The sequence below is a fragment of the Myotis nattereri genome (genome assembly GCF_964212035.1).
Source record: "Myotis nattereri genome assembly, chromosome: 16".
In the NCBI taxonomy this organism is placed as follows: Eukaryota; Metazoa; Chordata; class Mammalia; order Chiroptera; family Vespertilionidae; genus Myotis; species Myotis nattereri.
Genome location: NC_138091.1, coordinates 2,831,169 through 2,844,047, shown reverse-complemented (window position 1 = coordinate 2,844,047; position 12,879 = coordinate 2,831,169). Strand labels below are relative to the sequence as shown.

General features: G+C 50.9%; 1 protein-coding gene across 2 annotated transcripts in view; it reads right to left on the bottom strand.

Moving 5' to 3' along the window:
- Positions 1-220: 220 nt before the first annotated feature.
- Positions 221-12,879, bottom strand: part of MPRIP (myosin phosphatase Rho interacting protein) — a 187,233-nt gene continuing 174,574 nt past the window's right edge. For both annotated transcript variants that reach the window (XM_081110750.1, XM_081110751.1), the window contains 4 exons: positions 12,706-12,792; positions 11,870-12,032; positions 4,708-4,793; positions 221-946 (listed from right to left, as the gene is read on the bottom strand). In XM_081110750.1, coding sequence (XP_080966876.1) covers positions 875-946; positions 4,708-4,793; positions 11,870-12,032; positions 12,706-12,792 — 408 coding nt within the window. In that variant the 3' untranslated portion in view covers positions 221-874. The remainder of the gene's footprint in view (positions 947-4,707; positions 4,794-11,869; positions 12,033-12,705; positions 12,793-12,879) is intronic.

Sequence of the window (12,879 nt, the reverse complement as noted above, 5' to 3'; positions counted from 1 at the left end):
AATTTCCATCTGATTTTGACATCCTCTGCACTTTCTTCCTGACTTAACAGAGGGGTCTTCTCTTAGCCTTTTCCAAAGCCATCTGAGGTTTCTTTTCAGAGGGAATTCATCATTATTTGCAATTGCAGTCTGAAACCCCAGGCCACAGGTCCACAAGCTAACTAGTTATGGAAAGACAGGGTGACCAAGGAAAGAGTGAGCGTAGGAAGGAATGAGAGGGTGGGGTTTTGTGCCAGATTTAATAAAAAACAGACAAAACCAGGAAAAGCTGTTCCGACATCTTCAAGGTTGTGAAAAGTTTACCACAAACACCCGGGTGTGGTTCTAGCTAGCTGCATCCGTGGGACGGATACCAAATGCTGGCCTCCTCCCAAGCTCACAGGTGGAGCCAAGGCCACACACGGCGCCCGGCTGCCCCGCTCCTGCAGGCCAGCGACCCAGCCACACCACAGCCCAGTGCCGTCCCCCACAAGCGACCAGCGTGCGGCAGAGCGGGTCGCGCGCAGTGCGCGCAGCTCACGAGGCAGAGCTAGCTTATCTATCGGCTGCCGGCCTTAATACTGACATGAGGGAGGGAGGGGGCCACAGTGGGAAGGGATTCCAACACAGAGCCAGCTGGAGCAGAGGCCCTCTCCACCCCGCGGCTTACTGTAAATCACCATGGAAACAAGCGTGGGTAAAGACAACAGGAAGGTCCATCAACACAGCAGGAAACAGCGTGAACAACCCATAAACCTGTCTCTCATGCATCCATACCCACAGTCAACAATGACAATAACAATAATAATAAAAAGTAAAGGTACAGACGGAAAGTAGCATTCGGGTTGTGCAGCCGCAAGCTGGGGAGGGTGTGTGTTCAAACTGAACGGGACAGTCAATCTTTCTTCAAGTCCCTGGATTCAAAGAGCTTCAGGCGTTCCTGCACCGTCAGGCCTTCCTTCAGACTCTGGGTGGAGAGCAGGAGAAAACAGTTAAGCTCAGCCCCCGTGCTGGGTGCCAGCCGCAGCACAGGCAGGGGTGGGGTGGGGAGGTCCTCAGAGATTAGTGGGGCATGCTAAGGAGAGCCCGTCTCCTGTGAGATGTGTTATCTGGATGAGAAAGGAAAAAAAATCAGAAAAACAAGTCCATGAGCATAGAAGATGAATTCTGAGCTTAGGGCTCTTTAGAGAAGCAGCGATCAGACCGATTCAGCCAGGAAAAGATTGTGCCAAGAACTAGAAAACCACCCATCTACATCCTTCTCCCGACCGTGAACCTGCCGTCTACCAAGGCCTCGTGCGGGACGACCAGAGCCTCTGGAGCACCACGGTGGAGCGCGGCTCCTCGCCCTCCCTGAGGGGAACCCTGCTGCATGTACTATCGAGGGATCGGGGAGCATGTCAACATAGCTACTAAGATTCTCAACTGTGAAGCCAATCCCTTCTTGTGGGACCCTGGGGAAGTGTCCATCTGTGGGGCCTCATGTGAGTGACACTACTCTTGGAGGCTTTCCCCAAAGATTTGATTTCTGGATGAGGAAAGGGATGGAGTTCTAGCACCGGCGAGATGGGCTGGGCTCCTCAGCTGCCCTCTGATCTGGCCGCAAACCTCATCAGGCCCAGAGTTGCCGTTTCCCAGCTCCCTGGCTGGAGGTGACAAAGCCCAGGCCTCACAAGACAGGAGCCCGGGTGGCCCGGCGCAGGTGCAGGGGAGCGCACCAGCTTCAGCCAGAACCGGGCGGGTCCTGGGGCCTGGAGAGTCCAGCCTGAAGCTTCAGAGGGGTGTGGTGAGAATCTGGGGACCCAGCTTCCTCCAGAGTTCGAGGGAGTGAGTGGGCCCTGCTGTCCCCTCAGTTTCGCCCAGAACAGCTCTGCATGCTGCTACCCTGTGGAGCTGTGTGTGTGTAAATGAGTGATTTTCTTTTAAGTGAAGGGTGCTGCTGCTGACCTTTCTGCAACTCACTGTCCAGACGGGCCTCTGCGTGAGCAGTGGTGAGGGTCCTAAAGCAGCCCCTGAGCAGGGCAGAGGGTGAGGGCCGACCCACATGCCACCCCACCAGGCTTCCTGCTCTCAGGCTCTTCTCCCGTCAGGAGCTGCTGTGCACAGAGCTGGTCTCAGGGCGGCGCTGTGCTGGCCACACAGCTCTGCCCCAGCTGGGACTTCCCCATGAGGCAACAGTGCACTGCCACTCCTCAGACCCCAGGGACAGCCCCTGCTGTGCTAGGGACAGGGAGGCAGGGAGCAGGAGCATGATGGGCAGCCTGAGGCTGCAGCAGGCCCAAGGCCACACACCGTGTACACTCCAGATGTTAAAGGTGCATCTCCAATCCCAGAGGAAGGCCCTCGGGTGCTGGCTCCCTTGGGGCTCATTCTCCCACAGGGCCAATCCTTCGTGGGATACTTCCATGACCCCACACTGACACCACCAGACGGTCTCCATGAGGCCCCCTGGGGAAGGCCCTTTCTAGCTGCAATCCTAGAAAAGCTGGCTGTTCTTAAGCAACAAGCTTGCTTTGACTTTATGGTGCTGAGATGTCACACTTCTGTGTGAGGGACAATGCAGAAACAGCATGAATGAAAGATATAAATCCATACACGTCAGATCCCGTATCAGAAGCACCAGTGACAGATGCAGTCGATGTCATGCCCGTGGAGGTAGGGTGTCTGCAGATGCAGCGGCGGGAACCGTGGGAGAGGAGCAGCACGTCCTCGTGCCTGGGACCACAGGAGTCCTCGAGGACACCCCACGGCCCCTCCTTCCTCTTGGGCAGCAGGACTGCCTTCACACAAGGGCCTGCTTCCTATTCTGAAAACACGGCCAAGCCCCCTGTGGGCTCAGACGGGCTCTGGGAGCCCGAACAGCTAGCTCCTGGCCAGCCTGACAGGTTCCCAGTGTGCCCTGCTGCAAAGGCCTCATGGACAAAGGCCTTGTCAGTGATTTTCTGGCCTTTTGTCCAGAGCCCAGGGGTTCCCCCCACCCCACCCACCCTGCCAGGTGGGCACACGCAGCACGTTTCCCCAGAAGGGCCTGGCAGAAGCTTCTTGTTGCCCATTGTTGACAGGCGCAGGGAACCTAGCAGCTGCAGTTAAGCCTCAAATGAGTAGAATCTTCAGTGAGAAAACCATAAACCAAGAACAAGTTTTCCTTTTGCTAAAAAATATTTTTCATGTTTAAATAAAAAAGCCCAAACTAAGTTTTCAATTAAACCTAAACTGCATTTGGTCCCAAGTGGCTCATGACTGTAGAATAAACAAAAGCAAACTGAGTCTAACAGACGTGGGTTTTCCAAAGCCCTTCCTAGGAGCAGCCTCTTCCCCAGCCCGGGCGGGGCCTCTCAGCCAGCAAAGGCGCTGGCTCCAGGGCGGGGGGCCTGAGGCCACACCGGTGTCCCCGTGAATCCGGCCCCGACCAGGTCTTCCTGCTGCCCGTGCCCTCCTCACCAGGGAGTAAGAGGTTACACCAGCCAAGCCACTGAGCACTCTAGGCTAGAGCGAGGGATGTGCCCTCCTGTGAAGACCGGGTGCCCAGGCTGGGTCCCCTGTCCTGGTCATCGCAAAGCAGACTACTATGTCTCCTGCCTCCCCACCTCCTCCCTGTATGGCACTGTATTTACCGGGACCCAGGGAAAAGCTTTTGCTTTGCTAGAAAGTGTGCTGGTAGAGCACCCCAGGAACACGTGGTCTTCCTGCTCTACTGAGCTGGGTCCCTGTTCCACCTGAGATCAGCTCCCCCCGCACACCCCACAGGCCGTCTCGGCCTGGCCGTACGCCAGAGGGGGCTCTGCAGCATGGGGAGACTGTGTGGCAGTGGCTTCTGGGCAAGAGGGTTCTCCAGAGTGTGGAATGCAGAGCATTCAGCATGCATGCTGACCGGGCGCGAGCCCCCCACAGTATTGGTTCTGTGGGCCGCTCGCCACGCTGGGAGGGGAGCTCCCCAGTGCCGGGGTCAATTCTCTTAGGTTATAGTGCCAGTGAACTCCCAGAACAGGTCAGAGACACGCCCCTGGGACTGTGTCTGTGCTCGCTGCGGCAGCAGGAATAATAAAGGCACAGGGAACAAGGAGCTTGCTATGGAGGTGTGAGCCGTGCATGCAGGCAGTGCCCTCAGCAGGCGGCGGGTGGGTGGATGCTGAGAGGTGGTTTACCTACATGACAAGGGACCTGGAAGCGGGCTCGTTTCAGTTATCCCATGAGACCTGCTCAATTACGGACTGTCAGAGGAAAGAGCAAACAGTAAGACACACTCAATAAATCCCGAATGCAACATGCTCAACTCCCACCCCTGCCCGCCCTGCCCTGGAGAGGCGCACGGGGCAGGGAATGGATGCTGGGGATTTGCACTGTGAGGCTGAGGGGAGGGTGCAGGCGGCTTCCTTTCTCAAAGGCAGGCAGCGTCAGCACTAAACTAGGGTGTGCAACAAACTGCAGACAGGAGGGGCCGCACCAGGAGGGGACAGGTGGGGACAGGTGGAATCTGGCCTTGGTGGTCCAAGGTGGGATTTACTCCACCCCAGGCCCTTTGACGGTCACGGTAGGAGTTGGTTCCACTGCTGCACAAAGGACCCCTGAAGCCCGAAGCCACCAGAACTGGCCCAGCAAGGGCCATCGTGGGGGCTAGGCGCGTTCTGGGACCTGGGGACCCCTGCTGCCGCCTGTCGTGGGCTCGGACTCCTGCTCCTCTTCCCAACATCTTGAGCCCCACACACCCGGGCTGGGTCCCAGACTCACCTTGGACCTGATGCTTCTGAGTTGCCGACTGACAGAGGATCTGTCCTTTTTCAAGAAGTCAGGGTTGCTTTTAGACTTCATTATATCTGAAGGAACAAGTAGACCCATTACTTTGTCTTCTAGAGCCCTCTGGCACCAGACTAGAACTTTAAAAATTTCCCAGGCTGAGTCCTAGCCGGTCTGGCTCAGTGGATAGAGCATTGGCCTGCAAACTGAAGGGTCCTGGGTTCGATTCCAGTCAGGGCACGTACCTCGGTTGCAGGCTCCTCCCTGGCCCTGCTCCAGGCCCATGCAGGAGGCAACCAGTTGATGTGTTTCTTTCACATCAGTGTTTCTCTGTTTTTCTCTCTCTCTTCCACTCTCTCTAAAATGGAAAAATATCGAGAGAGAATTTAAAAAAATTTTTTTCCCAGCGTGGGTCTGACTGCAGGCGAAGCCATGCTATGTGGGGTGGGCTGGGCACACCGCACTCTGGAGCCCCTGACCCAAGGAGCAGACCAACAGTCCCCATTGGTCATTTATCCCACCTTTCTTCTGAGATTCCAGGACCAACTCCTTCTCATAAGCCACTCCTCCAGGACAACCACCACTGGCAGTCTGGTGCGCAGTTCTTTAGGGTTCTTAAAAATGATGACTTAAGCCCTGGCCAGTGTTGCTCAGAGGTTAGCCCATACTCAGAAGAGTCACAGGTTTGATTCCTGGTCAACGGCGTGTACTTGGGTTGCGGGTTCGATCCCGGCCCTTGTTGGGTTACATGCAGGAGGCAACCAATTGATGTGTCTCTCTCACATCGATGTTTCTCTCTCTTTCCCTCCCCACTTCTCCTCCCTTCTACTCTCTCTAAAAAAAAAGAAAAAGATATCCATGGGTGAAGATTAACAACAAAAAATAAATAAAATGACTACTTAAAACAGATATACATTGGGTCATACCATATGTCTTGTGTGTATTTTTCTTTTCTTTTTTTAAATTTTTTTTTTATTGATTTTTTACAGAGAGGAGGGGAGAGGGATAGACAGTTAGAAACATCAATGAGAGAGAAATATCGATCAGCTGCCTCCTGCACACCCCCTACTGGGGATGTGCCTGCAACCGAGGTACATGCCCCTAATTGGAATCAAATCCGGGACCTTTCACTCCGCAGGTCGACACTCTATCCACTGAGCCAAACTGGCCAGGGCTTGTGTGTATTTTTCTTAAAAATATATTTATTGATCTCTGTCCATGTCAAAACAAAAGATTTGCCTGATCTTTTTATCTTTTAACTTTGGTTGATGTACATTATTGCATGTTTCAGGTGTTCAACCCAGCAGACATTATGTAATTTATGACGTGATCAGCTCAATAAATCTAGTACCCATCTGTCACCATGCATAATTATGACAATATTATTGACTCTTCTCTATACTATACGTTACATCCCATGACTATCCTGTAACTACCAATTTGTACTTCTCAATCTCGTCCCTTTTCACCCACTCCCAAACCCCCTCTCCCACTGGTAACCATCAAAATGGTCTCTGTATCTATGAGTCTGTTTCTGTTAAGTTTATTCACTCATTTATTTATTTTTTAGATTCCACATATAAGTGAAATCATATGGAATTTGACTTTCTCTGTCTGGCTTATTTCATTCAGCATCATACCCTCTAGGTCCATCTGTGTTGATGCAGATGGCAAGATTCCATTCTTTTTCATGGCTGAGTCATATTGCACTGTATGTTGGCACTACCTCTTTATCTGCTCATCCACTGATGGACACCGAGGTTGCTTCCGTGGCTTGGCTACTGTAAATAATGCTGCAACAGACATCTGAATGCATGTCTTTTCGAGTTAGTGTTTTGTATTTCTTCAGATAAATACCCAGAAGTGGACTTGCTGGGTCCTTCTTTGTCTCCTGTTACAGTCTTTGTTTTAAAGTCTATTATGTCTGGTATAAGTATTGCTACCACAGCTTTTTTCTTTTCGTTTCCATTTTCATGAAATAGCTTTTCTATACCTTTATTTTCAGTTTGTATGTGTGTCATTCAATCTGAAGTTTCTTGTAGACAGAATATATAAGGGTCTTGTTTTGTTATCCATTCAGTCACTGTATGTCTTTTGATTTAATCAAGTTGTACTTAAATTATTATTTTTTTTTAAAATATATTTTATTGATTTTTTACAGAGAGGAAGGGAGAGAGATAGAGAGTTAGAAACATCGATCAGCTGCCTCCTGCACATCTCCCACTGGGGATATGCCCGCAACCCAGGTACATGCCCTTGACCGGAATCGAACCTGGGACCTTTCAGTCCGCAGGCCGACGCTCTATCCACTGAGCCAAACCGGTTTCGGCAACTTAAATTATTGATAGGTATGTATTTATTGCCATTTTATTACTCACACTTTTATGTTTTTTTTCTTCTTAAAGAAGACCCTTTAACATTTCTTGTAACACTGGTTTGGTGGTGATGAACTCCTTTACCTTTTTCTTGCCTAGGAAGCTCTTTATCTGTCCCTCAATTCCAAATGAAATGAGAGCTTTGCTGGGTAGAGTAATCTTGGTTGTAGCTTCTTGCTTTTCATGACTTTGAATATTTTTTGCCTCTCCCTTCTGGCCTGGAAAGTTGCTGTTGAGAAATCAGCTGACAGTTGTATGGGAGCTCCCTTGAAAGTAACTGATTCTCTTGCTGCTTCTAGAATTCTCTTTGTCTTTAACAAGTGGCATTTTAATGATGGGTGTGTCTTGATGTGGGCCCCTCTGGAGTCATCTCGTTGGGGCTTCTCTGTGCCTCCTGGACCTGTATGTGTGTTTCCTTCACCAGGCAGGGGAAGCTTTCTGTCCTTTTTTCCAGCAGGTTTTCCATTCTGTGTGCTCTCGCGCTCGCTCCCCCTCTGGCGCCCATGACGTGATGTATGCTTGACATTGTCCCAGAGGCTGCTTACACTATCCTAATTTTTTTGGATTCCTTTTTCTTTTTGCTGTTCTGATTGGGCTGTGAGGACTGGCTGGGACTACAGCAGAGGAGTTGCTGTGCAGGGGCCAACTCCACAGAGCGAGACTTGCTGCAGCAGGGTTCTGGTGCCTAATGAGTCCTCCCCTTGAGTGTGTTGCCTGTGGAGATGGTAGGGTGTTGCTACGGTGTGGTCTTAAGAGAACTACCAGCTGCACTGGCTCTGGGGCCTCCTGGGACATGCAGGTCAAGATCAGCTGTCACCTGTGCCCTGCCGGGGCCACTTGGCATGAGCTGTAGAGTGCTGTGCAGAGAGCTACTGCTTGTGCTAGGCTTGGAGGTGCCTGGGGAGACCCCGCTGCACAGCCAGGCCAGCTGTTGCTAGTCCCATGCGTGGGGCCACTTAGCAAGAGGTACGGGACACGGTGAGGCAGACTGCTGTTTGGTGTTGGTGAACTTGTGAGACTCTTCAGTAAAGTCTGCATCATGAGCCAAAACAGGCCGTTTCTATGGAAAAGCTACTGGAAACAGCTAGGGTGGACTTGCAGGTGGGATAGGGTCTCAGGGAATCACCGGGGGAGGGGAACCGCCAGATCGAGGAAACTCAGATATGGTGCAAGCCTGCCGGCTCTGTGGAGGGAGGCCTGAGCTAAGGAACAATGGCCTCGGCCAGCAGTTCTGTGTGGAACAAAGCTGTCCCTCCAACTCTAGCCCCAAAGCCAAACAATTCAGGTCCTTCCCATATGTCCTGGCACCGTTTGAGCTGCTGCCCCAGCAATGGAGTTCAGAGTGAGTGAGTTTGAGTAAGTCTGTTTGGGCCCTTTAAGAATACTCGGGACTTTAGCAGCCTCCATCTCACTCAGCCACCATCTCCACTGGTTTTCACGGCTGGAAGTTATGAGGCTTCTTTCTAGCTCTGGAACCCTGGGTCGGAGAGCCTGGAGGGGCTGGGACCCCTCACTCCTCAGGGGCACCTGCAAAACTGAGATATCCCTCCGATACTGAACCGCCACCAGTGGGTGTGGGTCCTCCCAGTCTCAATGCGGCGTCCTTCTATCTCTATTCACAGGGCTTCTGTTCGGTTAGACTGCAGGCGGTTCTGTAGTTCAGCCGTGTTTGATATGGGTGTGGGAGGGGATCCGCAGTCACCTACGCCACCATCCTCACCAGAGGCCCCTTTGCCTGACCTCCTTTAAGAGCTGCATTGCATTCCACTGTGTCGTGACGTCATGGCTGGAGGAGCCCTGTTTGAGGACGAGAGCACTGTCCGGGGAGTCAGGGGCTGCTCCTGTACACAGCGCTAGACATCCTGCTGGCACATGCCACGCACCTGTTTTTTCCAGAAGTTAAATTGGTAGGTCACCAAATGCACATATTCTCCCCTAGTTCTAAGTCCTCTTCTCTGTCTCCTGGCTCCCTGGGGCTCCCCTGAGGAGCAGCCACTGCTACCATTTCTTCACCTACCCAGAGTCAGCCTATAGTTTGATTTTAAATTTTGCTACATATTGCTTCACTGCCTTCCAGAAAGTGCTACCTTACCCTTCCAGCAGCAATGCAAGTGACTTCTTTCCACCCATCCAGCAATACTGTCACTATCATGAATGCTTGGTAGACGAGAGGAAAAAGTTAAATTTCTTGGATATTAGTGAGCTAGGACATCTTTTCAGCAGGGAGCACCCTCCTTGGCTCCTCCTCCCATGGCCTGCTGCAGATTTTATGGTAAAACTCCAAGATCAAGCAATCTGGGGGAGCCTCTTACACCAAACTGTTGAGTTCGTTAGGAAAATGGAAAACACACCATGTCATTACAATAAAAATAAATGCTATGTGGCCGCCCCTAAGAGCAGTCAGCACAATGCCTGCCACCAGCGCACCTACAGGCACCGGCCATATCCACGGACCAGCACCCCTCTGGCTGCACCCCGTTGCAAGGAAATATAAGTCTAAAATCAGAAAAATGGGGAAAAACCAAGATGGCGGCATAGGTAAACACCGGAGTTTGCTGCCTCGAACAACCACTTCAAAAATACAACTAAAAGATGGAAGGACATCATCCAGAACCACAGGAAGGCTGGCTGAGTGGAAATTCCACAACTAGAAGGAAAGAGAAAAGCATACCGAGACTCAGAGGGGGCGCAGTGCGGAAGTAAAATACTAAGGTGCGGAGTGCATGCGGAGCGGGCTGGTGGCTGAGGGCGCGGTTGTCGTTTTCAATCGGGAGGGAGTCTCAGGCTCTGAGCTCCAGTTCCGGCTGAGTCTCTAGGAACCCAGACTCATACGGGAGAAGCGGGACTGTCTGGCATCGCTCAGAACCCTAGGGCAGCTTTCTCTCTGTGGGGCTTGCAGCGATTACTGGGACACTGAGAAGCAGAGCCTCTGAGGGCAAGACCGAGAGCAGCCATAATTGCTAACCCCGCCCTGTTGATCCCGTGAGACCTGCCCCGCCCAAGCCCTGCAGGGAGACTTTTGCTGGATAGCCTCAGGCAAAGGCTAGATTAGCACCTCCCTAGAGATCCAGGAGCCAGGCAGCCCAGAGGTCAGAGTGGGACCATCCAGTTTGCAGCTCCGTGGAACCATAAAAGACACACTCAGGGGCACCAAAGCCCCATCGAAGCACATCTAGCCCCAGAGGGGTGTCTCCAGCACAGAAGTTCTCCCACTGCAGACACAGCTGATTCTCACAGCAATTGGCCTGGAGGTCAATTCCTCACAGTGATAACTACAACAATCAAGGCTTAACTACAACAAGACTGTGCACAAAGTCCACAAGGGGGTGCACCAAGAGTGTCTACCTCAGGTAATTGGGACACTTAGCACAGAAAGGCACTCTATCGACACAGCGAAGCATAAAAAATGCCGAGACAAAGAAACAGGACACAAATGACAGAATTGGAGGAAAGCAAACTGTTGGATATAGAGTTCAAAACCACACTTTTAAGGTCTTTAAAGAACTGTCTAGAAGCCACCGATAAATTTAATAAGGCCCTCGAAAAGACTGGTGAGACCACCGATAAATGTAGTGAGATCTTCAAGAAGACTGGTGAGACTCTCGATGTTGTGATAAAGAACCAACTAGAAATTAAGCATACACTGACTGAAATAAAGAATATTATACAGACTCCCAACAGCAGACCAGAGGATCGCAAGAATCAAGTCAAAGATTTGAAATACGAAGAAGCAAAAAACACCCAACCGGGAAAGCAAAATGAAAAAAGAATCCAAAAATACGAAGATAGTGTAAGGAGCCTCTGGGACAGCTTCAAGCATACCAACATCCAAATATTGGGGGTGCCAGAAGAAGAGAGAGAGCAAGATATTGAAAACCTATTTGAAGAAATAATGACAGAAAACTTGCCCTACCTGGTGAAAGAAATAGACTTACAAGTCCAGGAAGTGCAGAGAACCCCAAACAAAAGGAATCCAAAGAGGACCACACCAAGACACATCATAATTAAAATGCCAAGAGCAAAAGACAAAGAGAGAATATTAAAAGCAGCAAGACAAAGAAAGTCAGTTACCTACAAGGGAGTACCCATACGACTGTCAGCTGATTTCTCAACAGAAACTTTGCAGGCCAGAAGGGAGTGGCAAGAAATATTCAAAGTGATGAATGCCAAGAACCTACAACCAAGATTACTTTATCCATCAAAGCTATCATTCAGAATTGAAGGTCAGATAAAGAGCTTCACAGATAAGGAAAAGCTAAAGGAGTTCATCACCACCAAACCAGTATTATATGAAATGCTGAAAGGTATCCTTTAAGAAGAGGAAGAAGAAGAAAAAGGTAAACATACAAATTATGAACAACAAATACATATCTATCAACAAGTGAATCTAAAAATCAAGTGAATAAATAATCTGATGAACAGAATGAACTGGTGATTGTAATAGAATCAGGGGCATAGAAAGGGAATGGACTGACTATTCTTGGGGGGTGGGAAAGAGATGTGGGGGTGAGGGAAGAGACTGGACAATAATCGTGCACCTATGGATGAGGACAGTAGGTGGGGAGTGAGGGCGGAGGGTGGGGTGGGAACTGGGTGGAGGGGAGTTATGGTGGGGAAAAAGAGTAACTAATGTAATAATCTGAACAACAAAGCTTTAATTAAAAAAATAAAATAAAATCAGAAAAATGAAAACCAATTCTCTGCTTTGACTTAAGTCGCAGTAACTCTATGAACAAAGCCCCCAAGTGACCGCGTCACAACCCAGAGCAGGAAGAGCTCACCATATCCTGCCACAGGGGTGCTCTCGGGGGACTTGTCACCCAGTGCTTCCGTGGCTGTTTTCAGCTGCTCTTTCAACCTGCTGATGTCGCAGTCGGCCTTTGCCCGCACGATGCTGAGCTCCTTGTAGATGTCCTTGTACTTGTCACTGGCATACTTCTTGTCCTTGAGAAGAAAAGGACAGACCAACGGTGGTGACAACCAGGCCAGGAGGTCTGTCTCGCTGGGGCTGGAACGCTTCTGGGGACTGACTGAGGAATGTCACTGGCAGAGGAGGAGGCAGGTTGGCAGGTGGGCCCTGCCTGGTCTTCTAAAGGCAGAAACTAGACACAAACTAAAACAGGCAGGGCCGAGACTCACTCTGAACACAGCACAGGATCGCCGGGGCTGCTGTAGGTGCAGGCAGGGTGCAGGCTGCAACCTAACCCCCAAGGACCACCCTATGACGTAAGCCTGGAACCCCCTCTGTCTTAGATTCCCTCAGGGATCCTGGCATCTCATCTGATTCCAAGAATGCCCTGGAGGGGACGGCAGCTGGCCGCACTCTCGCTTCCCAGGATGACATCTCTCTCAGGTCTCACCGTCCCACAAAGCACAAAGAAGGCAGGGAGAACAAGGACACAGCAAGACCGGGGGGCGCCTCCTTTTTACGGTGCCTGCTTGAAGCCTGGTTTTTCAGAGAACTCGAGTATCAGACCACATTCCTCATGAAAATAAAATCTACTCTAGAACAGCCTAAGATACTTGCTGAGCATAGGGACCTCTGTGAGACACGTGTCCCTACACCTCCCCCACCAGCCCATTCTGCAGACCCAACCCTGCGGCGGTGTGCCCATACCCGCAATGCTGTTTGTAGCTCATCCTTGAGAGAGCTGATCTCCTGTTTTAGGTACTGTATTTCTGATTCCTTGACTCGCAATAAAACCTAGAATGAGAGGGCAATTAGGGACTGACATTCAGGAGCAAGAAAGAGAAAAGACTGAAAGTTGAGCAGAGAACTCCCCTCCACACA